General features: G+C 32.6%; 3 protein-coding genes across 10 annotated transcripts; 1 reads left to right on the top strand and 2 right to left on the bottom strand.

The window, feature by feature from the left end:
- Positions 1-3,499: 3,499 nt before the first annotated feature.
- On the bottom strand, positions 3,500-9,635 carry LOC110649651 (ras-related protein RABA1d). The gene is made up of 2 exons (XM_021804319.2): positions 9,215-9,635; positions 3,500-4,292 (listed from the first exon to the last, which is right to left on the bottom strand). Exons 1-2 carry the CDS (start codon positions 9,433-9,435, stop codon positions 3,857-3,859), a joined length of 657 nt encoding a protein of 218 aa, XP_021660011.1. The 5' UTR covers positions 9,436-9,635; the 3' UTR covers positions 3,500-3,856.
- Positions 9,636-12,819: 3,184 nt separating this feature from the next.
- On the bottom strand, positions 12,820-20,823 carry LOC110649611 (uncharacterized). Of its 8 annotated transcripts, none has more exons than XR_009145997.1 (7): positions 16,579-17,803; positions 15,117-16,504; positions 14,845-15,030; positions 14,621-14,755; positions 14,463-14,547; positions 13,270-14,060; positions 12,821-13,071 (listed from the first exon to the last, which is right to left on the bottom strand). XR_009145997.1 is itself a non-coding variant. In XM_058140411.1 (7 exons), exons 2-5 carry the CDS (start codon positions 19,773-19,775, stop codon positions 16,588-16,590), a joined length of 555 nt encoding a protein of 184 aa, XP_057996394.1. In that variant the 5' UTR covers positions 19,776-20,165; positions 20,665-20,822; the 3' UTR covers positions 14,842-15,030; positions 15,117-16,504; positions 16,579-16,587. The 8 variants fall into 8 exon arrangements, 3 of the variants coding, with proteins under 3 accessions (XP_057996394.1, XP_057996396.1, XP_057996395.1); XM_058140411.1 differs by lacking the exons at positions 12,821-13,071; positions 13,270-14,060; positions 14,463-14,547; positions 14,621-14,755 and adding exons at positions 18,561-18,584; positions 18,767-18,901; positions 19,527-20,165; positions 20,665-20,822 and having other exon boundaries at positions 14,842-15,030; positions 16,579-16,734; XR_009146000.1 differs by lacking the exons at positions 14,463-14,547; positions 16,579-17,803 and having other exon boundaries at positions 12,820-13,071; positions 14,845-15,041; positions 15,117-15,226; positions 16,405-16,504.
- Positions 20,824-26,095: 5,272 nt separating this feature from the next.
- On the top strand, positions 26,096-26,865 carry LOC131176051 (precursor of CEP14-like). The gene has a single exon (XM_058141154.1). The coding sequence runs from the start codon at positions 26,230-26,232 to the stop codon at positions 26,533-26,535; it is 306 nt and encodes a 101-aa protein (XP_057997137.1). The 5' UTR covers positions 26,096-26,229; the 3' UTR covers positions 26,536-26,865.
- The last annotated feature ends 51 nt before the right edge of the window (positions 26,866-26,916 follow it).

Raw genomic sequence — 26,916 nt, 5'->3', positions numbered from 1 at the left:
ATATATATATATATATAAAAGCTTTTTTATCTCTAAATTTCAACCCAAACGGGATCATAGTTAGATGTGAGACCAACAAGAAATATTAAACTATGAACCCTAAAATTCAATTTGCACCTATATATCAGACATGCATAGATCAAGTCTGACAGTGTGCCCTTGAGGTTATTTAGGAAAATGACCAATTGAGTTGCACATAAATTTAATCAGACACTATTTAATAGTCAATACAAAAATTATATTAAAGCTAAAAGAATATAAAATTAATTAAATGCTTAATTAAATAGTAAAGTAATAATTATTTTTTCCGTTAATTATATGTTGTTATTATATTTTATAAAATAAGTATTAGTATTCTTGCATTAAAATTTAAATGCTAAATGAAGCCAAAAATTTAAATTTTTAGCATGTTAATTTAATTTTTTTAATTTTAAATCAATTCATCGAATTCTGAAAATTTATTTAAATTTAATCCATATTTAAAATTTAAAAACAGGGGAGTGTGTCCTCTATTGAAGTGGTGTTGCATGTTATATTTTTTAAACTAAACACGTGTTTCACACCTGGCACATCATAAAATAATTAAAAAAGAATTACCTTTTTCTTTCCTTTGTCTCTTTTCACTCTCTCTCTCTTGGTTCATCATCCATTTGTGAAAAATACACCTGGAATGAATTAGGACATCAACTTTGGAACTGGAATATTTTCTAAAGGATCACAACAGTCTATATTCATACCTCTACTACAACCAATATAACCATTTTCATCGTTGTATATCAGCATAGCCTCTCCTCTATCATGAGATCCACAAACTTGACAAGCAATATCACTGCCACTATTGTCATCTATGGTGTCAAGTCTTCAACAATCTCTTCTGCCTTGCTCGTTCGGTTAGCCAATGACTGATCTCTGTCCAAGCATGAGTATTGTATAGAACATATCTCCCCAGAGAATACTCGAGCTTATAGGCATACTCCACCAATTTTTCAGCCACAATGCAGGGTGTCTCGTGTAGTAGGAAATCCTGCACCTACAAATCAACATGTGGCATGCTAAGGTTGACAATGGCATAGTCAACGCCATACATGAGGAAGCGGGTGTAAGGAGTAGATGCTGCCAATATGGTACCAACAACCCCTTTACAACACGTTTCAGAGTATCCTGTTTGTAGAGTAAGTGCAAAGAATGTATCAGAACACTACTAATGTTGACTTAAATTCTAGTTCAGGGAAGACGAATTCTAGTTCAGGGAAGACCCAACAGAAGGAAAAATATAGGCAGATAATATTTGAAAAGAAAACATACCAAAGACATGGTGCAATCCCATAGAAGGCACCATGACCTGTAAAAAATAGAACTAAATACTGCCCAGATTATAAATCAAAAATAGAAGAAGAGCCTAGAAAAATATTTATTCAATAGAAGAATTAGAACAAAGTAACTGATACAAGTCTGATACAAAATAACAGAAATTGATAACTACCTATCTCTTATTTAGATAACTACTTAGTAACTACTTGATAGGGATAACAACAACAATAATAATAATAAAATACGCTTTAGAATAATTTAACATGACCTGTATCCTCAATGTCAAGCTTTGCGTTATTCAGCCATGGTCCTGTAACAGAGCAAGGGAGTTGTACATTGGATCTCTCACACAACATTTCTAATTTGATTCCAAGTCATGAAGGTAAGCTGGTTTTATTTCTTTGATAGCTCATGATACAACGATGTCAGTGAATTTATTTATCTTTTCAGAATATTATATTATGCAAAGGTCAGCTTGGTCAAGATGTTCTGTTGCCTGAATCTTCTCTTTTATGTGGACGTGAAACTATAGAAATTGAACAGCAAACCAGGTGATGCACAGTAAGAGGAACCATACAATTGGTCTTGGTGAGCATGAACAACTCGATCTCATGGCGACTGAATCAATTATCTGATAGGCATCATGCACGCATCTTCCAACTGCTCTAATTTTACTCTATTATTTGAAGATCAGCCGGGTAGCTTTCATCTTCCCATAAATGGCCTTTTTGATTTTCTCTTCCTGAAATTCTAATTTAGCATTCTGGTCACAAATGAATTCAAGTCTGCTTTTTTCACAAATGGAGATGAACAAGTTGCGGAGAGAAGAGAGAGAGTGGAAAGAGAGAAAGAAGGGAAAAAGATTTTTTTTTTATTATTTATAATATGTCGGGCACACTCCTCTTTTTTAATTTTAATTTTAAATAAAATTTAATCAAAATGATCTAAAATTAAAAGAATTGAATTAAAATAAATTTGAATATTTGGCGTTATTTAAACAAATTTAAATGGTAAAATTTAAGTTTTTAAGGATGCTTATGAAGTTTTAAATTTCTATTAGGGCTTTTGCTTAATTAATAATTGATTATTCAATCCCACATTAAATATATAACATGTGCATGGCACAACGTCATCAGCAAGGTCACCATAACGTTTGTTAATGAACGGTTAATATGCTTTTTTTTTCTAGTTACAATGGTTAATATGCTTAATTAAAAGAGAAATAGTCAATTCCTTCCCAATCCAAAGCATGGCATTGGGATAAGTGTGATTTAAACAAATTAAAGGTATTTGATTTATCTTTTGAGTGCAACTGATAGTTGATAAATAATAAAATAAGTGAATTAGAGCGTTGATAAATTAAAAAAAAAACTTTGTTATTAATAACATAAGATATAAGTACTTATTTATTATGAAAAATATATTTTTTACATCTAAAAACTTAGTATTAGCAACAAGTTTTTTTTATAACAATAATAATTACTTTATTATTTGATAATTACAATTTTAAAGTTATTTAATTATTTTTAAAAAATTTAATTATTTTCTTATTTTAATAATTAAATAAGTAATATAATATAATAAATTAATAATTATATATTTACTTTAATAATATAATAAATGATATAATACACTAAATTAAAAATTATATATTTAATTTAACAATAAAATAAATAATATAATATAATAAATTTATAATTTTATTTTTATTTCAATAATAAAATAAATTATATGATATATATATCCTTATTAGACATTTTACATATCAATAATAATAATTAAGCATGATTTTACTAAATACTTAGCATAAATCAACTATCATCAACTTCTAGCTGTCAACTAACGCCTAAACCCAACAAGCTTTAAAGCCAGCTTAGAGATAAAAGATTAACCAGCAACCTGCAAACTCTAAGCAACAAGTTTCTTGTTTCCCTTTTATGATTGATTCGTTTCTCGTTGGAGATGTTTATGTTAATTTGAATTATGTATATATTATTAGAAATTCAGTAATGTGAATTAATAAACAGATCAGCATCTGCCATTGAAATGGATTTGAACTTGGGCTTATCTAATCAAAATAGTCTAAATCATTTTAATATAGACAGTCCATTCTAATAGAGTTAGAGACCTCAAAGACAACTACTCCTATAAAATGAATGATAGCTTCAGAGAATGAGACAGAAGCAAATTTTCAAAAGCAATAGTGTAATTTAATTCAATTACCTATGAACTAATGCAGGAAAATGTGATTACAAACATGAATTAATACAACTAAATAGATAGCTTAACGCAGCAGGTTCGAACTTCACTCAGAACCATTTTAAAAGCAGCAGCGTAATACCTTGTTCCTAATTAAGCTCTCAGTCAGCTAGAAATAACAGTCGAACGAAAGGCTCTGAAGAAAATCAAAGTAAAAATCAATCCCCAGCTCTCCTACTGTGGGAATCTTTGAGAAAATTTTACATAATAATGGTGTACATTAAAACAGATGGTGCAAAAACAAACCAGCGCCATCCTATGTAACAATTGAATTCAGACTAAACTCCTAGCTTGAGCAGCACCCTACTCTCTTCATAGCAGAAACATCTTTACTAACGTCGATTTTCTCTCCTTTCGATGGAACAGTTGAAGCGGCACCTTCATCACCAGTTTCCATAGCCTTCTTGCTTACAATACGGTAGATCTGAGTAAGCACTTCAGCAAATGCATTGTCCACATTAGTTGCTTCCAGAGCAGAAGTTTCCATGAAGTAGAGGGACTCTCTCTCTGCAAAGGATTTCCCATCTTCAGTTGAGACGGCAACAAGGTGGCGAAGATCTGATTTATTACCAATGAGCATGACCACAATATTGGGATCAGTATGGTCCCTCAATTCCCTTAGCCACCTTTCAACATTTTCAAACGTTGAGTGTCGTGTGACATCATACACAAGTAGTGCACCCACTGCTCCTCTGTAGTAAGCACTAGTTATGGCACGGTACCTATAAAATACAAAAGATAAGTTCAAAATAACAATGAGAAGTAGAAGAGAAGCCATTGGGTGATTGATAGAATTTGAGCATATGGTGACAGAAAACAGAACAACATTACATATAACAGAACTCTAAAAATTCTTAACAAAATGGGCTGGACCTAACTCACCCCAAGGGGGGAGGAGTGCCTAATGCTATATAAGGGGGCACATTACCCATATCCCAAACCAATGTGGGATCATAATACAACCCCGTTACGCTTAGGACCAAACACCTGGAGTGTGAAATACTTATGGGAGGCCCAAATATTGGTTGAAGAGGCTCTGATATCATCTTAAAAAAATGGGTCAGGCCTAACTCACCCCTAAAAGCTAGCTTAAGGGAGGAGGAGTGCCTAAGGCCATACAAGGGGCACATTACCCCTATCCCAAATCAATGTGGGATCTTAAGAAAAATTCTATGAAGAAATCGAGCAACTAAACTGATTTGGCATCTAAAAACAATCCAATTACTGCAGCTTGAATGGTGCACACCTAAGAGTCCCACAATTAAGATGGGAATTGCAATATCAAATTATCAACAAGATCATATCCCATGAAAGCAGCAAATTGACAGCTTTTTCATGTAAATTGATACCTACAAAGCATTCAAATTACCATGCAACATCTATTAACGTTTGGTCAAGTTGTGCCAGGTTCACATGCCTTACCTAGTGAGTTGATGTAATTTTGCTGAGAACCCACTAACCATACTTAACCAAACAAATTTTTGGGCTTCGCAAACAGCACAATAATTGTGATAACAGAATCATATACAATTACGCTTGAAATAATCCAACAATACGTAAAAGATGCACTTGAATTATGCATATCATTGAAAAGAAAGTATGAGCTCGTGTCCATATTTAAGTAATAAAAATCACATGCTTATTTCAAATAAAATAAACCCTGCCCTGATTACACATCAAATATCATTTCCAATAAACTACCAGGAAAGTTCTGACATGCACATTTTGGCATCAACATTGACATGTCAGCAACATATTTATACCAGAAAGAACAAATAAAAAGTTTAAGTTATATTGGTATGAATAAATATCTTGACAGACCTCTAGAGATTAGAAGTTGAATAACCAATCATTATCATGTAATCCTGCTCCCAAAAATTATGAGAATAGACTTCATAATGTTTCTTAAAATCTAATGCACAGAATAAAGACATTATCAGAGGAATGAAAAGGTTTTCAGATGAATAGAATACCAAGTCTAGGATGAAACAGAGATTGTTGCTCTTTCAGAGAGGGGCATAGGAAAAAAGAAAGAGAAGGGCCCTGCCGCACCCCGGGGGGTTTTGTTGGGCAGGGGGCGGGGGGAGGTGGTGGTGGTGGTGGTGGTGGTTTGGTGTTTAACTTTACAGCCCAGGGATTTCTTTTAATTAACCACTTGAAGATGCGTAAAACTAAGGCAGGGCAGCAAAACCCTTCACCTTCTACTTTACAACCCTAGGAAATTTAGAACATGCAAAACGAACATGGATTTTACAGGCAATTGTATGGATATTTGCAAGATTTTCTAGCTCACTTTTTCTCACATAACTTCTAAATGAAAAAAGGAAAGCGTCCCATGAGATTTTCCTGCATTTAATTCCAGACATCAATGTTTACATACTCAAAATAATGAAAAGCAAAGGAAAAAGCAGAACCATGAGAGACTGAAGAGACAGCTACAACCTCAAATATGAAGATATCACCAATCTTGCATGAGCTGCAAAGTTGATATGGATAGGTAGACTCAACATCCAATTCTCAAAACTCAATAATCCCACACTAGTAAAAAGGGAACCTTGAAACCAGCTCAGATTTTTTTTTTTTTAGGGTAATAAGCAAGGACCTTTTTTTTTCCTCAAAGAACACACATCCAAGAGGGTGATACAGCCCATTACCATAACTATTATCACAAGTATTGTAACACTTCCATTCTACTAAACTCTTGTTAAGATGCCATTACCACCAGAACAACACAATTGAACAAATGCTTTATATCTAGATCTTGAGTGCATTTGCATTACTAAAATATTATTACAACCAATATTGCATCCAATATAAAGATATCACCAATCTTGAATGTGCTGCAAAGTTGATGGGATAGGTAGACGCAACATCCAATTCTCAAAACTCAACAATCCACACTAGTAAGAAAGGGAACCTTGAAACCAGCTCAGACTACTTTTTTTTTGGGGTAATAAGCTAGGACCTTTTTTGTTCCTTCAACAAACACACATCCAGGAGGGTGATCCAGCCCATTATCACAACTATTGTAAAACTTCCATTCTACTATACTCTTGTTAAGTTGCCATAACCACGAGAACAACACAGTTGAACACATGCTTTATATCTAGATCTTGAGTAGATTTGCATCACTACAATATTATTACAACCATTACATCAATAGTCAATACCCTCTGATTACACATGCAAAGCAAGAAAACACCTTCACTTTTGCCTTTGCTATCAATAACGTATTGCACAAAGGCATCACATGTATGCTGGCCATGGACATGCTTCAGAAAGCAAAGACATTCCTAGATTGTAATTTGTGGGATACACAAATTCCTAGAAATAATAAAGGTCAAGAATGGCGATGGTAGGCTTGAAACAAACTTCAAGATGTAAGAAGGCAGGAAGGACTTTGCTCTGCATCTTAAACAGTATCAGTTATTTACTATCTGCTAGTTAGAAGAGTAGCTGGAACTTGGAATACAAAAATCATGCTGAGTATCCTACAGAATCTTGAACCAAGATCATAAGTTTCATGTCCACCAGTCTGTACCAGCAAAGCAGCTGGCATCTTCCAGTGGGAAGGGTTTTGAAAACAAATGAAGTTGGTTTTGTTTTGCAGTTGAAGCATGAGAATGAGAGGTACATGAACTCAGCCTGCACTCTGCATCTTAAACAGCATCAGTTATTTACTATCTGCTAGTTAGAAGAGTAGTTGGAACTTGGAATACAAAAATGGTGCTAAATATCCTACAGAATCTTGAACCAAGATCACAAGTTTCATCTCCACCAGTCTACCAGCAAACCAGCTGGCATCTTCCAGTGGGAAGGGCTTCGAAAACAAATGAAGTTGGTTTTGTTTCGCAGCTGAAACATGAGAATGAGAGGCATGTGAACTCCGGGTACCCTAGAATCACTGCACTCTTAAACCTAGGTTTTCATCTAAAAGTAAAGATGCCTACAATGATCATCACACAAAAAAAAAAAAAAAAAAATCCATACTAGCACTCAAGAGCATGAATAACTCCTTGGGGCAATGAAATTACATTTATGTCAAAAGTGATGGGTTGAAATTTCAATCCGATGTAGAGGAATACGTTCTAAAAAGTGAAAGATAAAGTTATTCTTATGACTGTCAGAGGTACGCCATAAAATTATTAAATTTAAGCCCGCATAATGAAAATAAAATATTAATAAAACTGATAAAGAGAAAAGGAATTTTAACCGATAAATTAATTTGTATTGGTTATCTACATAGATTAATTTCAATCAGAGATAAAAAGTAATATGTATTGGAGGATGAGATGAGATTAATAAAAAAGCACCACCATTCTACTGGTTGCTGATTACTATGCAGGACCTAGCGCATCAAATTGTCAATAAAGCATATGGTTTACTCCATCATAACGTGATTTAACATACATACACATCAGCAATTGGAGTAGGGATCAGGACATAAATGATTCTCCCCAGCTTTATGGTTTATTATTACTACCCATTGCTAATTTACATATTATAATTTACACATTATATGGTATATGTTGTTAAGTACATTTTTAGAGAGAAAGAGGGGAGAGGTTGGGGGTAGGACAGAAGGAAAATGAAGGACAAGCTAATGATAATGTTGTTAATTTAAGCATTGGAACCATAGTCCAACGGTCAAGGGCTTACCATCATATTACAAGAGGTAAAGAATTCAAATCCCAATATCCACTACCTCCCCCTCTCCTCCTCCCCCTTCCGTTTAAAAAAAATGTGGGAAAAAACTACAGGATTTGCACAACTACATATTTCTTGGGAAGCCTAACTGTATCCTACTTTTCACAATAATTTTAGGAGCAAAGTGACAGAAAACTCCTTGAGCATGACCCAAAATCAAATTCAGAAATTCCACCATCAATCAGTCCAAATCAAATCTATGAATCTAAAATGCCTTGGCATTTCTCCGGCCACCAATGTATAGGTTAAACTAAAGGGTAATCCTGATTTTACAGTATGTATGATTCACAAATAGTTACTAACGGATTCAGTGCATGGGCAGCACAATGATGATGCCCTTCCTTTCCCTCAACAATTACCAAAGATTGAACTAACCCAAAGGAAAAACTTGAATACTTTCTCTTCACTCCCAACTCAATGTCGAACTACTCATACAACGGGCAATTTAAACATACAAACTGCATATAGAAGCTGTAAACAGTCAAGATCTACGGATCTCCATCGCATATCTAAATCCAAAACTTCCTAAAACCAAGATCACTGCTATAAAAGCAAAGCGAACCTAAATAATAGACAAATCTCAAATACCAACATTAACACAAAACATTCAACATCCAATTTACTTCAGTTTTCCCTTCTCTTTTCCTCGGTTTTCACTTCCAGGAACTAGTAGAAAGCTTATTTAAGATACGGAACCTCTTATGTATGAAAAACCCAGATCACAAAAGCAGAAATCTGTGTCAAACACATAAAATATCCAAAAAAAAAAAAAACAGGTCGCCTTCCAAAAATAGAAGAAGCACGGAGATCAACAAAACCACCATAAACTTGAAAAAAAAAAAAAAAGAAAAAAACGCAGCACCTTCAGAAACCAATGGAAAACCCCAGATCACAAAATCCACAAATACATAAGCAAAATAAACACGAGAACACAGACCTCTCTTGGCCAGCAGTATCCCAAATCTGGGCCTTGATGACTTTGCCATCGACGTTCAAGCTGCGAGTAGCGAACTCGACTCCAATAGTGGACTTAGATTCCAAGCTAAATTCGTTCCGAGTGAACCTGGAGAGCAGATTTGACTTGCCCACACCAGAGTCACCGATCAGCACCACCTTGAAGAGGTAATCGTAATCATCTTCAGCTCTGTACCCTGCCATCACTTCTTCGCTTGCTTTGCTTCAAAGAAAGGAATTGGGTCTTGTATTTCTTCAAAAAAAAAAATCAATCCTTCAAATCTAAAAGCTTATGTGTGCTTTTGAAAGCTCTGGAGGTGAACTGGAAATGGGTGAGACTCCTGTCCGTACTCCAGAAAAGAAAATTGGAGAAAGGGAACGTCTGATCCTTTAGAAGGAGATTTAAATGACCACAATGTCCTTGAGCAAATCAGGTTAATTAACATAATATAACTCTCACGGATGGCTTTAATGTAAGGGTATTTATGTCTTTGAAGAAGTGTAATTAGCTTTTCTCATCGTGTGCGATCCTTGATTAATTGGCTAGTTAAAATCCACCAACAAAATCAAGGGGAAAAAATGGTATTTCCTTCCAAGCTAGTTTGATTTCTCAACCTTGGTTTCTCACCATTTAACATTAAGTTACTAGCTTTATGTTTAATGCCTAATTCACTTCGTTTGAAATAAATGATCAAGATTTTTACCATAATGCAATAAATAGCGTATATTTCACTTATTTTGTAGAAAAATCCATTCTTAAATCCTTGGATTTTTTGTGTTTTTGCTAGTGAGCCTTTGCTTTTATTAGCCTTGGAGAAGGTACGAAGATGATCAATCTTTTTCATTTAGTAAAAGTTTAATTGAGGAGAGGCTTTATCATTCTAAGATTATGGTACATCATTAACCTCTTTAAGAGATTATATTGAAATTTACAAATCATTCACTAAAAAAATTATTGATAAGAGTCAAACTCTCAACTAGAGAGTGCTAAATGAGTCTTAGCAACTCTCAAACTAATAAAATTATAGATGATTAATTTTTAAACAGTATGTAAGTCTTATAATAGACTTTGGAGTAAATTATTAGTGTGAGATAAAAGATGACTAAACTTGGAGCAGAATTTGAATTTTTATGAAAAAAAAAGTTTGATTTTACTTTTTATGGATTTGGGGAGTTAATATCTCACTCATAAACACTATTCGGCAATAATTTTTAAAGCAGTGTTTAGTATTTTGACTACTATTTATTTTATTTATATTATTTGGTAGTATAATATTTATACTAATGTTTGAAAATTGATAAAGTAGTTCATTAAAAACTACCATTCCTAACCTTTAGAGGTGAAGGGATAATTTTGATTAGAGTCAACAAGACTATATTATTATTTTATTTAACAACTAATATAACTGTTAATATCTAGCGGTTAATAGTTAATAAAATAATTGATAGCTACTAAAACAACTAACAGTTAACGATTAATATTATCATCGATGATGACAGTAATTACTATGTCAATGTGCATTCTTATCCCATTTGTGACATTAAAAAAGCTTTTAATGCGTCAAAAAACAAAAATTGAAAGACTTTACTAAAAATAAACTTCCACAAAGAACTTAATAATAAAAATACCAAAATGTGAGGGCTTGAATATGAGTTTTTTTCCCTTTCACTAGGTCCTTTTTTCAAGAATGGACCTTGTACATTATGGTATATTTTTAAATTGGCCGAAACCTGGAATTGGGCAATGGATCATCCTCGTATGCATCTTTGGTTGTGGCTCCATCAACAATATATAAATTTTGTAAGGCCTCGCTTAATGGGCTTGTCCAACATCTCGTTTCAAGCCCAAGCCCATCTATGCGTCTCTCCATTAATCATTTTATTTTAGATATTAGTCACTACTTTTTTTTAGGAGAATGTTAACCACAAATTACCATAAATTGATTGTTATCATTTGAAGTTCTTGGATACATTTTCCCTTTGACTTTACTTTGATTATCATGATTTACCATAGGTTATATATGATGGTTAATCCATGAAATTCATATTAACATGTGAAGAAATGATTGCATTTTGTGCTTTGAATTATTATTACCATTGCACGATTTATTATTATTATTATTACTATTATTTTTTCTTGTTGCTTAACTAGTCATGACCTTGCAAGCAATTGACCTAAGTCCTAGTCTTAGGTTACTAAAAATTCTCTTTGTCCTGTAATAGTTGCAACCACCATGGGAATCTTGGACAGCAACCATGTATTAGAAGTCCCCTAAGCAAGAATGATTTGCAATAGTGTCCACCAAAAGAATATGTGCCTTGTGTCCATCAAACAAAGTACTCTCACACATATAGATAATAAAAAAAATATATGAATAAAAAAAATTGTCACCTTCTTCTCTCTACACTTAGAATCTAATATTTAAAAGAACACTTTTAGTTATGCTAGCTCATGACCTCTCTATGATTGCATACAGCCATAAACGTCTTTGTCACAGTTCCCACCTTCACTTTCATTGCCTCTAAAAATGTTGCCTCCTTCTCTTCTCAAACATACTTTCTTCTATTATCTTGTTTTTTCTTTATTGAGTTTTGAAAATGTCTACCTCTGAACAATTTTCATCTTCCTCTCCTTCATTGCCTTTGCCTGAGTCCTCTCCTCAAAAGATTCAGATGGTGTCCAAGTCTGTGTCGGATAGACTTCTCAAGAAATTCTTTGATGTGAGTGAATTTGATTTTGATTATGAGCAAAGTGGATTGTGGTCTCCTCCCATTAGAAGAAGTGCTTTCTTGATCTCCCCAGATCGGATATTCACAGAAGAAGGAATGCTTGAAAAACTTAGAAATGTTTTGGATGAACGTCGACCTAGTAGAAGACATAAAGCTTTCTGTAATGTATGCTGCTCTCTGCTAAATTCTTGTTTCTCTTTTTACTACTGTTTCATTAATTTTCTTGGAAGCAAATAGAGACAGAGAGAGATAGATATGAAAATATCTCTCATTTTTCTTACCCTTTTTGAACTTAATATCTCCTTAATTCATAGCTAAACCCTCACTGTTTTCCCTTCTTTAAATTTTATTCAATTTCTCTGCATTTGTTGCAAAGCCTAAGCCTTCAACCATTTATGATCTCATATTGTCCTGTCCTTTTTCACTTTTAATGGGATACTCCTATTCAGTTTCCAATGAAAGTGATGCAATATTATATTCAGGGCTAATTAATTAATTCTCAAACTCTTTTTTTCCAAAAGATTTTTATTTTAAAGTTAAGTAAAGAAAAGAAAAAGAAGGAAAAAGGTAGCTTGCACAGTGTCTCATTTAGTATACTTCATAATTTATCAAGAATACACACATGAAATCAAATCTAATTAAAGTTAACAGAAATTATTTAAATATGTGAAGAAACTACTTGAATTTGGCCATTTGGGCACATCAGTTCACTTCCATTCAACAACTGCAGAAACCCAAACAAGGGAAAGTTCCAAAGAGGGAATTAAATGCAAAGGCAAAATGACAAATTGGTTCAACTTAATTTTAAATATCAAATGCATAAGCTTACTACAAGCCATAATGTCATAAATACAGTGGACTTGTAAAGCTCTAATCTGATTCGATTTTAGTCTCGTGTTAGTTTGATTCTAAGCTTGAATAGGTTTGTAGCTGGTATGAGAGGAGCCGTCTCTCACGTGAATATCACGTGCAAGCAAATCCAGGTTGAGAAACTTGACAGAAACTCCAAAATCACAGCTCATGCAAATACGTACTCGTGGGTCCAAGGACGGAAACCTTTGCATGCAATGGGTATAACAGGCTGACGTAAATCGATGCACCTAAAAAGATCTGCAATATTATTATGATCCATATTATATATCTCCAACCTAACATAGATATAATTTTGTCCAAACTCAGAATATATATATATATAAAATAAACAATTATATAGATATAGTTTAGTAATCGAAGAGTTTTCTGAGTTCATCTCGTTCCTAAATAATATTGAATTAGAAAAGGGCTTGCTATGTTAAAAGTTTTTCTTACCTTTATTACATTTGGAGAAAAAAAAAAAAAGATTCTTCTGGGAAACATTGATCAGTAGATAGAGGGATTCAGCACCCTTTGTCCCTTTCTTCTCTCTCTTTCTCGTCTAACTTAAAAAATTTACTGTTGTTTTTTTCTGCATATGGAATTCTACAGTGAAATCGAAACCTTGATAGTAATAGGTTTGCAGATGCTCCAAACAACACTGTTTGTATCAGAGATGCTCCATCTTGTGTCGTTGTCTGTTTTTCCTTTGTTTTTACCTTTTTTTACCTTTGTCACATCCATTTTCTTCCAAAATATATGCTCACAGAACACAGCATTGTACATAGGAAAAGTAATTAACATTGGCCGTCTAGACAAGAATACATACAAAGCATGAGGCTGGTCCTGAATCATCTGAAGCACCTGTTCTCTCATCAATATAATTCGCGATTTCCATGCCTCGTCATTTCTAATTCAATATCTGAAAAATTCTCTTCTTCTCTCTTTCATTCTAATGCACAGAAATCAATGTAATTCATGGAATTGAGATGATATATTCACGATTTCAAATTATCAGATGAAATGAGACAAGAAATTTGGTTTATATACAGCTTGGAATATACAAAAGATGTGCTTTTGTGTGGTTATTTTCCTGAATAGTTTATGAAGACAAGATTTTTCTACACACTCACTCCAACATTAATCCCTAATTGTTTCAACTTTCTTGGTATCTCTTTTCTTGCTAGCCCGCCCAATGATTCCCAAGAAACCTCTGCTTCATCATTTTGTAATTGTAGGGGTATGATCTGCAAGAACAAAATAGATTATGAAACTCATTGTGGTAATTGCTGTATAATAAGTGAAGCTGTGATGAAAGTCTTTATACAAAAAATTGAATTCCTTTCCATAGTCCACTTTATTTACTGATCAGCAATACATTGCTTTCACCCATGATTTTCTCCAGTTCATCAAACCATATGCAGTCAACCTACCAACTCAAAACAAGCATAAAAGTAGAAATATGCCTACAAGTACGTACAAATTTTAGCATAATTTCAGGGAAATATTAATGATATTGAACAGAAAATCTTCTAAACTATAACCAGTAGTAGTTCAAATACCCACTTTTATTGTAAATCAGACGTTCAGTACACAAACAGAGCCAAAATTCATCCTATTCTTTCACAGTTTGTAGTCAGTAAACTTACAATATATTATGTTCTTTGTCATTTCCTGGTAAGGATGTCCTTATTTGGAATATTAGGCAGTAGTTCTGCTTCTTTTTGTTGAATCCTATATATGTAAATGAAATTTGATAATGTGATCATCAAATCTATCACTAACAGAGCTAATAATAAAAGCGCACCTTTTGTCTATGGGAATTAGACTGGAACAGGACTTCGTTTTAGGTATTCTTTCCCTGTAATACCATTTTTCAAAGTTTTAAAATATTCCCTGTAACCACTATAAATGGTTCACTGAAAGGAATCACACTTTTAACCTGCAAAAGAAGCATACATTCATAAGATTGTCCCAAACTAAAACCTCTAAAGGAAAAGATTTTTAGCTCAAAACTAGAACAGTTGGAACCTCAAATGTCTTGTGCTATGCATACAGGCTTTCCATAGCAGCAACACAAATCCGAGCAACCTCTTCCCTTGATATTTTACTCACAAAAATGGTTAAAGATAACAGAGGCAACACCAATCACTTGTCCTCAATGAATTTCAGAGTGCAACTCCCTCCCAGCCAACAAAGAATATTCAGCTGAACCACCTAATATAATCCTATAAAAGTTTGTGCCATATCTAAACAAGTATAAACAAAAAAAGAAAAGTTAAACTTTCATATTAGTGCTATACCGTTATATTGTCTCCTTGGTCAAAAATGAGATCTGCACCAGCAGGCTCCTCAGTTAATACACAAGGCCTTACAATTGCATATGGCATGCCACTTTCACGTATCAAATCTTCTCCCTGTCATAAAGGCTAAAGCTAATAAGTTTCCAAAAAAATTTGAGATAGTTCCAAACACTGAAGTTTCAAATTCTAGCCAGATGGTTGAAATAAAGAGGGAAATTATTTTCGCTGGACTTGCTGTGGCCTGAGGTGTTGATGATAGATGCAAAATCACTTTCCTACTTCCTAGTCTATTAGCTCAGTCAGCCTGAATTTGGATCATTCATAGCCATCCCTCACCATACATAAGCACACATAAATTCAGCAGCAACGGGATGTCAATAGCCAACAAAGAACTGAATAAATTCATCCAACCAAATATTGTCGGAAAACAGCAATCAGCTAGATCATGATCTCCATGTGAGTTTGTATTCTGCATGTGCACATAACATGTTATTGGTATTCCTCTCTCTTTACTTTGAGTTCCAAGATGTCTTTATTTTTTCCATTTTTTATGCAGTCCCTGTAAATTTAAGAGTTCATATTCCTATTAGTCTTTTCTTCAAAAGCTAACATATCAAATATTTAGAATCTTCTTTCCATCTTTTCCATTAAACTTCAACCTTCTGCCCTTCTTTTTACAAATCCATCAATTGAGTTCATGGTTTGACCTCATGAACCATGTATTAACAATATGTGGTTCAGTGAACAAGTCAGATTCAGAAGTCCCGCAACTTCATAAGCAGCAATGAGTTCCAAATAATATATTATTAAACTACTAGGCTTCGTTGAGGTAACGGAATTTACACTGACACAAACAGCTTATACATAGATAACAACCAACATTCAACCTAAAAGTTAGGATAAAACCCAATTCCTTGTTCAAGCATACAGCAGGAGGTTGTTTACTGGAATTGAGGCCAGGCCTTTCTGGTCTAGTTACTCCTGCAGAGCTCACATGTACAAACCTACGATGGACAAAACCCAAATTAAAAAATTTCAGCAGATCACTAAATTCAAGACATTAAAAAAGAAACAAACAAAACAAATGTTAAACTTGGGAGTTATAGGATCATTTGTGAAGGCCCTTATACTTGATAAGGGAAGCTCAAATGGACCCTCCAAAAAAGTTGGATTCAGTTTCCCATCATACTCAAACTTGCTGAACATGAGCTGAAAATATATTTGGTTAATTGACCAAAAAGTAAGAAGCTAATGAAGCAGAAAATAAATAATCCTCAGCAGATATAACATGCCTGCAATGATACAATATTGCTTTGATCAAATGGAGGAGCATCTGATACAGTCCGAGCTCAAAAAATTGGCCTCAAAGAAGAAAATGGCAAGCGTATCTGGAAAAAGTCGTTCCAATTGAGAACATATTTCTTTAACAAAGCAATCAAAAGGAAGTCGGGATCTGACTTACTGATTGCCATCATTCAACAGTGTCGAAGCTTGCTGTATAACCAGCAGCGTCCCAATCACGGCTAGTACGAACAATAAGTTTATACCAACAATCATCACCTTTAAGGCTTAGTTCCAAACCATCATACGCAGAAAGGTCCTCAGGCGTTGAAAAATTCTGGAAAGATATTAATGTAAATTTACAATATTACATAAGACTTGCTAAGTTAAAGCAAAACATTCCATTCCATCACTAATAAAGCAATACATCCGTCACCATTTTCTGCTGAAGTTATCATTTTAAAAGAATCATCAGTACCGCTGAAAAATTGAAAATGCAGAATGACATTGCTTGGCAGAGGTTGTGCCTCATAGAACCAAAACTTCTAACATTTGTAACTTTTATAGGCAGTTAAGGCTAATTTCTAAAATTTCTATTATTGCTCCAACTTAAATTACTTGTTTTTTACTACATCCAACATTATATAAGTTCCACTCCACCGCATGTAATAATAAGTTTTATATGTGAAATTGGCAGGTCTAGTGGTTTAAGCACAGGACTTTCTATTCCAATATCATGAAAATCAGCTAACTACTCTAAAAGAGTTTGATTTGTCAAAATCAGGCCACCACTACCAAATTTCAAAATCATGAAGAACAAAGATTTAATGACATGAAGTGCAAGACAAGGAATACAAAGGCACGTCCTTGGACCATAAATTATAGCCCCATTAGCCAAACTAATAACAGGCTCTGTATATGGTTAGGAAATATGGAGATGGTATTTAATCTTACTGCTCTAAACGGTCAAAACTGGCACAACACAACAGAAAACATATAAATGAGATTCAGAAGAAAGGCTTAATGGAACCATTTTAAATGCTATGCTACTCAGTAATTTAATTAAAAGAAGGCGTTAACATACAATCATTTTCTATTTGGCCTGATAGAATCATCGATCAAAGTATGGGTAACGAAAAAGTAAAGCTGTTGACAAACAGCAAACAAACCATGTCTTTGCAAAAGAAAAGTGAGAAATCAAACTAAAATGCTGCAGATTACCCTAGTTCTGATGCTAGTGAAGGCACCATTATTTGCAGTGGAAACAACACCAGACAAGGTACAAACATGCAAAAGAAAAGGACATAAACAGAAAGTACATTTGACTACTGAAACCACCCAGGCAACTGAGTCTAAATGAAACCAACCTATGAAAATCCCAGTTGGTCCACCCCCAACACCACCACACCCACCCTCCCCCCCCCCCCCTTTCCAAGTTGTGTCAATTTGAAAATTATTTTCACTAATGCCTCCCGTCACAACATCATCTAAAGCACCCCAAGGTAAATCTCTGAAACTATTGCCTGCAACATGCAAGTTGGATAAAGAATCTCATTTGAAGCTTAAAACATGTTATATTGCATTTCAGTAAATATTAAAATAGGCAGAAGATATCCACTTTTTTTGTTCACGGATTCAGAGTATCATAGTACTTACTGAATAGGGGAAAAGTATAGAACAAAAACTATTGGCTGCGAACAAAAAATACAATTCTCAAATTATTCAGTTGAGCACTGAGGTTCATGGGATCAGGGCCAAGTCATATCAACTAATCCAACAATGTGTTGGATAAATGTTTTGCCAAAATAATTTTCTGAGCACTCATTCTTTTTGTTGTTTATATAATCGTAAGCATGTTAGCATAAAATACTAGCTAATGCAATTACAGATAATACCTTCACATTCAAATAGCAATTTCCCACTTCAAAGTCCAACATTCCCCTTTACAGCGTTAATCAAATTCTTCATCCCAACATACTCCACCATTTCAGGTGAATCCCCTCTAATCTGCTTTCATAAATCAAACAAAGCCCCACATATCGACAACGAAAATATTTGATGCTTCCAACAAAAATGGGAAAAGCAAATGAAGTTTTCAAATTAACTTAACAGGGAAGATGAATTTAACAAAAACACACACAAGATAGATAATCATTTCTGTACCTCTGGTTCAAAGAATTTGATTCCCTGCACATAGTAATTGAAAGTTAGGCAACTAATGTAGAAAGAAATAAAAACTTAAAATGGTGACAAAGGGACACCAAAATTGGAAAATGTAAATTTTGGTAGATATTCATGATGATAGCCCAGTTCTATGATGACAAGCACACAACTATGAACATTCATGTAAATGATGTTTGCAACCATACTTGGCTGTATTTCGCCCTTTCTGGAGTATCACCTTCCTTGGGACCAACAATAACAGAAGCAGCATTAATAACTTTCCTCACCCCTTTGAAGTACTCAGGGACCAATGTGTCTTCCTTAGTGATATCTTCAACTATCTGATAAGTGCAAAAGGAAAGAGAAGTGACCAGTTAGAAGCATGAAACTGAAACAGGATTAGATTTTGCAATTATATGGTGGAAAAATTTTGACATGAAGTAAGCCAAATTAATGAACCAATCATCTTCCACCACTACAAGAGAAAAAGAAATATCCTATCCACAATGTCTTCGACATGAAATGAACATTTATCCAATAAACATAATGCAGAAAATTTTATAAAATCGTGATTTGATGCTGCTGCCACCAAATGCTTAATCCAAGTGACTATTTCCTTAAAAGAAAATACAAGAAAAAGCAAATAAGCTACACCTTTGCAGATGTTTACATGCTTTGCCTGATACTCAAATTTCAGTTTCACCCGAAGGTTGAACATCAGTAATTTCATCTTTTATCAGATTCAGATTGCCACCTCAGATAACATAAAATTGTTTGAAAACAACACGTCTAAACTCGCGCTTCATATCCTTTCAGACCATTAAGCACATAGCCAAAGACCATATTCTAAAGCAATAAGATGGATAAGACTGCAAGCTTTATCAACTACAAAACTGAAAAGTAACATGTAATAATTGCAAGCATTGAATTCATCACCATGCTAATTTACAACGGCTGCCAGCTCACCAAGTCAATATCTGAGCCCAACATCATTCTTGCCTTCTCTTCATTTCTGACCTGAGAAATTTTTGATATGAAACAAAAATAAGAGGAAGAAAAAGTGAGCAGACTCTTCTCCTTTCTACTTATAAATTTTTCGGCAAGAGCACATGCAAGTACTCGGACTTGCTGTCCTTTCTTCTTTAAGATGTCAACTACTCTTTTGCCAAAACCACCAGTAGCTCCAACTACCAGGACAATGCCAGGACTGTCCATCACGCTTTTTGGCTCACTAGATGATTGACTGGATAGTTTTTCAACTAGAAACTCAAAGAACTTAACAGATAGTAAGTTCCAGTTGAAAATTTAAAAGATTAGCTGATATGATGAGATAAAAATTCCAACCAAAACTATGTCAAACCTTAGCAGGGGATGGAGGTCCATTGAAGAAATATAATGTTTTAAAAAACCTGCCAAAGTCCCAACCTTGCCTTCCAGCTTCTGCTAACATGGAGCCTCTATATGTCTTCAAAGTGAAAAAAGCTATTTTTGTTGATACTGTAGTCAATCATTACTGTGAAGAAATGGTTTAGGAAGTGGAGAGGATAGCAAATGAGGATGAATAGAGTTTTTGGAAAATCTGCTACCAACAGGTGATGAAGAACCCTGCAGCAGTGGTAGTTGATTAAGTTATAAAGTGAAAATAATACTCGTCTGAATCAGAACTAGAACAGACGAAACAAATAACTTCTATACTGCTTGTGCAGCAATTTCAGCTGAAAAGCTAAATGTCAGACAAAGCTATCAGCTTTCAATTTCAAGAAAGGGAAAAAGATGGCAGATTTTGGGATCAAATGGTTCGCAATTTAAGAATCATCTTCATATGGATACAAACTTCACATTGAAAACATGGACAAGTGATTTCAAGGCAATTGGACTAATCCTAAATAACATAAATTTCAGCAACAACTTGTCTAAAAGAGGGGTACAGCAATCACTGAATACCAAATTACAGTAAGCATAATTTTCCACTCGGTATCCATACATGCAAGCAAAAAAGGAATTACAAACTGAAATTAAATAAGAAACCCAAATTTCAGCTTTAAACAAGAATCACCCACTTGAAAAAGAAGTTATCAGAAACAGGTTCAGAGGATAAACGTACAGACGTATCAACCACCAGTGATCAAGAAAAAGAATATGGTAGGAGAGAAACACGCAGACACTCGCTTACTATCACACCTGAAGGTTAAGGATTAAAGAAGGGTATGGAGATGGCAGTTTGAAGGAATAACAGCACTCCATGTCACCTCTGCGATTAATTTATCAATGGGCACTGACAGGAACGCAGAGAAAGAAAAAGATCATACTGTCACATGGTTTATGGAAGTATGTAGTTGAAGTTGATATTTGTTTTGCAGGGCTGAATACAGACCACACAGCTTGGCTAAGTACTCGTGAAAATCAAATTATTTGAATATAAATTTAATTAATATTATTAAAATTTAAATTCAATTTAAATTTATTTTTAATTATTTAAATAATTTTAAATTTATTTATTATTATTAAAAAAATTTAAATTTATTTAATTTTATATATTTTAATTAATATTTTATATAAAATAAAATATATAAAAATTTATAAATATTATTATAAAAATATATATTTTATATTTAATTAAATATTTATATAAATTGATTTAAATAATTAATAGGCAATATATAATATTTAATTTTAATTTTAATTCGTTATATATATTATTTTTAAAATTTAAATTTATTTTAAAATTAATTATAAAATATTAAATTTATTTTATTTGAATTGAGCGAATTTAATTCCCGTAAAAATTCGATCTGTTGAACTCTGCTCATAATTCCCATCGTCAACCGGAAGATGATGAAAAGCAATGACTTTTGCCTGATGGACTGGACTCAAACCATTCGTGGGCTTCCTTAAGATAATGAATTTTCATTTGTCTCCATCCAGAGCCCATAGGCCTCTAGGATTGTAGTTTTTCTTATGGGGCTATGGGCTGGTTGTAGTTTTTTATTTTTATTCCGTCTAATTTTTTTTTTTTTTTACCCAAAAAAAGGAGTCTTCACATTCCGCCCAAACCATTTCATTCAAATATTTTGTAATTAATCACACACATTGTAAGCCTATAGTTCGGAGTAGAAATTAGACTAAGGATTTTAGGAGGCAAAAGTCCAAGGTTTTATATGAAATAAATGAGCAGATGATGTAATTCAAGGCTAGCGTGCACATACCAATGAAATGAATGGCTGTTGAAGCGATTGCGTCTCTGGTTTTTCAAAGGTAGCGGCAAGAGATAAATCTTGTCGAAACGAAAACACCTGAGTTGTTGACATCAATGAAGAATTCAAGGGGGTTTTGCAGACTAATTTGCCTAGCAGCAGTGTTGTTTACTTAATTCCCTTTAGTTTTTTAATATTTCATACCGACAGGGCACGCACACGGTGATCACCTTCCGCTCTCTGCATGTCCCTGTGGGAAATTTATGTATACATTATCTACATCGTGTTGGCGATTGCTGTGTTTTCAGTCAAAATTGTCGACCGTTGCTTTGCTTTTATCATGTGAAGTGAAGGAAGAGTCGTTAAAAAAAAGTCATGGAATTGCATGCATTGAATTTGAAAGACTTAAGCTCAATTCCTCTTTATTTATAATATTTATAATCAAATAATTGACTTTCTCTATAGAAAATAAAATCATATTTGGAGCTCAAACAAGTATGACACGTGTGTGACCATACATACACGTGTAGCATGGGACAATTTTCTCTATGATATATTTTTTTTAATTCCCACTTATTTCTCTATTAGTTTGTACATCTATTTTTTTTTAATTAAGATGTTGCTAATTAGAGTGTATAATTGATTTTAGCGACTTAAATGGTGCTTGTTTTAACTTATAAGTTAGTTACATTTAGAGGTGAGTATTATTCAATTTGAATCGAATAAATTGAATCGAACCACTTTAATTCTATAATTTAGTTTGATTTTTAAGATAATTGGGTTCGGTTCAATTTTATATTACTTTGGTTTAATTCGGTTTTAGAGAGAAAAAAATCAATTGAAGCTAATCGAATCAAATTGCTTTATTAATTTTTAAATTGATTATTTTTATAGGGAATTTATGAATTATATTTAATTATATATATATATAAATTGTTTAATTTCATTGATTAATAATTATTATGTTCAAATCAATGTCAAAGTCATACAAATAATTTAAAAATCAAGTCTAAATTAAAAAACCCATCAAAACTCAAAATAGATTGGTTCAAACTAAATCGAAATAGAACAGTTTGATTCAATTTCATTTTTCATTCATTTCGGTTTGGTTCAATTTCTAAAATATAGTAATTCAGTTAATTCAGTTTTAATGATTTGCTTCGATTAGATTTAGCTTGAATCGAATATTTAGTCCTAATTAAATTTACTTATAAGTAGAAAATCAAAAATAAAATAATTTTGTATTTGGTTTTATTTATAAATTAAAAAACTACCTAAAATAAGTAAAAAAATCATATATAAAATCCTTCTTATGACTTATTTTAAAATTATTTTTTATTAAATAAACAAATATATTATCTTAATAATTTTTAAATATCAACACAATCTTATTTTAATAATCACAATACTCAATATATATCCTTTTTAATCATTTTAATAAATTAAGTTTTTTTTTAAATATTTTTTAATTAAACACTTAAACTATTTAAAAGTTGACTTTAAATAATTTTATTGTGTAATAAATTATTTATTTTTAAATTAACTTAAAAATTAAAAAAAAAACATTTTAAATCAAAGATTAAAAATAAGTATCCAACCAAACACCTTCTAATTAACTAATAAAACTTTTTCTATTTACCTTGGTTTATTACTTACATAATTAAATCATTTCATATATTAATTGAAATTATGCATTCGCGGAATATATTTATTTTATGTCAAGTAGTATTTTCTTTATAATAAAATAATACATATAAAAATGATCATGCGTCAAGTCAATTCAAATAATAATAACAAATTAATATAAATATATAAATATTCTTCTAATTAATAGCACTTCGAGTTAACGCGCATGCACACATATTCTCCATAATTAATAATCTAATTGACTTTTGGATGCTAAGTCTTTCTATACAAGATTTGTTTGGTTTAACTATTGAATACAGCTGATAATTATTACTTGATAGTTGATGATAATTGATTTATATTAAATATTTAATAAAATTATATTTAATTGTTACCGTTAAAATGTAAAATGACTAATAAATATATATATTATATAATTTATTTTATTATTAAAGCAAATATAAAATTATAAATTTATTATATTATATTATTTATTTTATTATTAAATAAATATATTATATCATTTATTATGTTATTAAAATAAATAATTTTAATAAAATTAAAATGTATTAATTAAAATGTTAAAATTATAAATAAAAAATATAAAAGTATTAATAATATTAATTTTTGGGTTAAATAAAAAAAAAGAATGATATGATTAAAATAAAAAATAAAATAAAATAATTTATCAGCTGATAAGAAACAGTTCAAAAATATAGCTGATATAAACTGCAGCTGATGGGTACCATATCAATTAACCATCAGCTATCAGCTTTATTTTTTTAAACCTAACAAACACTCTAACTCATCTGTTTGAGTATCTATCAACTACACCTAACAGGTGAACTAAATACCCCCATAATAATAGCTCCAATTAATCCATGTTTATATAATTGCATGGTTAAGCAAAACAAACCTCAAATTATTAATTAATTAAAATACACACATAATTAATTATTTGATAAATTATTATATACTCCCATATACATATATACACCCTCACTTACGAAACTGTAAGTTCTACATTTCTAAATTCAAAGAACAACTATCTTTTTTTATGGCCATGTTCGCTAATATTAATTGTTAATTATTGTAGTAATTATCAATTATTTTACTAACAGTTAGCTATTAATAATTAATTGTTAATGGTTAACTGTTTATATGTTAAGGAGAAGTATTGATAAAAATAGTTATTAAATTAGCTATTAAATATAAAAATAATAATATAATCATGTTAATCATAATCAAAATGCTTTCTCAATCTCTAAATACTAATATAAATATTATACCACTAAACAGTATAAAAAAAAAATATAACTAAAATACTAAACACTATCTTAAAAACGGTTGCCAAAATGATTAGTGGACTATATAATTTGCCAAATTATATTCCTCAATAATTGCAAAGTTATTTCAAGGCCTTAGACAGTTAGTAGGTTTAGGTGTATTTTGCTATTGCCTCTTGCCTACGGGTTTCAGGAAACCACATAATTGTCTACTGTGATCACTCACCGGCCGGCGATGTTGGACTTTTCATTAAATTATATACTTAATATTTGGTTTTCATACATCATAAATTCATAATCATGATTCCAGTTAATTAGTATACATGTATATGATTGTGTATATATCTCCTTTTTTTTGTTGTTTGATCAGTTCAGTTGCATATAGATGATGACAAATGCCGACTGCTTCATTTCTGAAACGTTCTCATAGTTTAATTTGACTCTTCTAATTTCCGTGTTGCAGTATTGACCTATAAGATGCTTTACAGCTAAACGCATGGAATATTTTTTAATTTTGCCCAAAAAGGCATCCGTCTTCTGCTTCCATTAAAGCGGAACCCTACCTGATTAAGATATGCGGGTGCTTGGAATTAAGGCCAGCCACTGGCTGCCTCTGATCCGTCGAGAGGAAGATCTGCACCCATTGTCTTTATGATTTCAATTCTATTTAGATTTCGATTTCAATTTAACAGGAGTTATGGTAATTTAATTTTAATTTTGAAGGGACAGAGTTCAATTCTGGGATGGCGATTACCGAATTAATTTGAAACTGTGAACCCATTAATTATCCTAGGCCTAGATTTAATAAATCCAAAATTAATTCAATCTCAATTTCAAATTGGCTTTAATAAAATCTACTTAAAATAAATAAATTTTTTTATAATTTATTTATAAATTCACAATATTAAATGATTTATATCTAAATTAATAGACTTTATGTACGTATATACCAATTTCTACCTGTTTTTGTCCACCAACAAAAATTAATTGTAGTTTAATTATGGTAATTAGGAGATGGGATCTTTGTCGGTGCATGTGATTCACCGGATAACGGTGGCCGGCGACTTCTCTTACTCTCTCGCTTGCCGAACGCCTTGATTCCACACGGCGTTTCTACTCTCAATTTCTTGCAAATTACGAGAAAGAAAACCCACGAAAAACCCATAGCACTCACTAACACGACTCTCTCTCTTTCTCTCTTCTCTCTCTTCAAATCTTTGACTTGGCCGACGCTAAAACTCACAAAAAAACTCACAAAAAAACCTCAACACTCACTGACGTGACCCTCTCACTCTTCTCTCTCTTCAAATCTTTGACTTGGCCGACGCTATGTTCATACCCAAGCACTCTCTCTCCCCTCGTAACGCGGCACACATGAAATTTTCTCACCCTAAACTTCCATTTGCTTGTCTATAAAGCCACACCAACCCTCCAAAAGAAACACAACAAAAATACACTTCAATTAATAAAGCCATCCCCTTTTACATTTTCTCTGCTTCAGCTAGGCTTCAACAACAAAACCCAGATACCATTTTCTCTCTTTTCAACCTTTCTGCAACATCTATGGCTCGTTCTACTGTCCTGGCGCTCATTTTCTTGGTACCCTTCGCTGCATTTTTGTCAAATATTGAGGGCAGGAAGCTGTTGATGACTGATACAGAGGAGTACAATAAAAAAGAGGTAAGAATTACTGTCCCTTCTCTGTTTGAGAGCTTGTTTTTCAGTGCCCTTCCAAAGGGTACAGTTCCATCTTCTTCTCCAAGCAATAAGGGTCATGCCACATTAGATAATGAGCAGCTCTTCCAGAGGCATCTCGCTAGCATCGATCGGATTCTACAGTCTGTTCCAAGCCCTGGTGTTGGCCATTAAGACTCTCACTCCCAAGTTTCCATATTAATGAAATACACTACCTGCTTTTGTCGCTAGAGTTTTAATAATTTTTTAGTTCTTTTTTTTCCTGGTGGGTTAAATGTATACATAAGTGTATAGATACTAAGGCTTTAATTCTCTTTCATTAATTTGCTTTTTCTTACAAGGTATTGATTTGCATGTATCCCTTTACATCGATGAGACTTTTTTTTTTTTTTAAGCAGTTGATTAGAGTCTTGTGAGACTGTAAAATTTCTTTTAATTTTTCTGGTCTATAGACACAAATATAAAGATTGATAATAAATGATATATTCAGAGGTCTGTCCGCAAGTATTTCTTAGCATGGCAATGTACTTTCAGATCTTTCCTTTTCTTTTTCTC

This window comes from Hevea brasiliensis, chromosome 18 (assembly GCF_030052815.1).
Source record: "Hevea brasiliensis isolate MT/VB/25A 57/8 chromosome 18, ASM3005281v1, whole genome shotgun sequence".
NCBI lineage: Eukaryota > Viridiplantae > Streptophyta > Magnoliopsida > Malpighiales > Euphorbiaceae > Hevea > Hevea brasiliensis.
This window is presented reverse-complemented; position numbering and strand designations above follow the sequence as displayed.

Coding starts and splice junctions, on each gene's coding strand:
- LOC110649651 (XM_021804319.2), bottom strand. CDS start 9,435: ATGGCAGGGTACAGAGCTGAAGATGATTACGATTACCTCTTCAAGGTG. Junction 4,293..9,214: donor GATACTGCTGGCCAAGAGAG/GTCTGTGTTCTC, acceptor TGTATTTTATAG/GTACCGTGCCATAACTAGTG.
- LOC110649611 (XM_058140411.1), bottom strand. CDS start 19,775: ATGGACAGTCCTGGCATTGTCCTGGTAGTTGGAGCTACTGGTGGTTTT. Junction 18,902..19,526: donor TGGGCTCAGATATTGACTTG/GTGAGCTGGCAG, acceptor TGCACTTATCAG/ATAGTTGAAGATATCACTAA. Junction 18,585..18,766: donor AAAGGGCGAAATACAGCCAA/GTATGGTTGCAA, acceptor TACTATGTGCAG/GGAATCAAATTCTTTGAACC.
- LOC131176051 (XM_058141154.1), top strand. CDS start 26,230: ATGGCTCGTTCTACTGTCCTGGCGCTCATTTTCTTGGTACCCTTCGCT.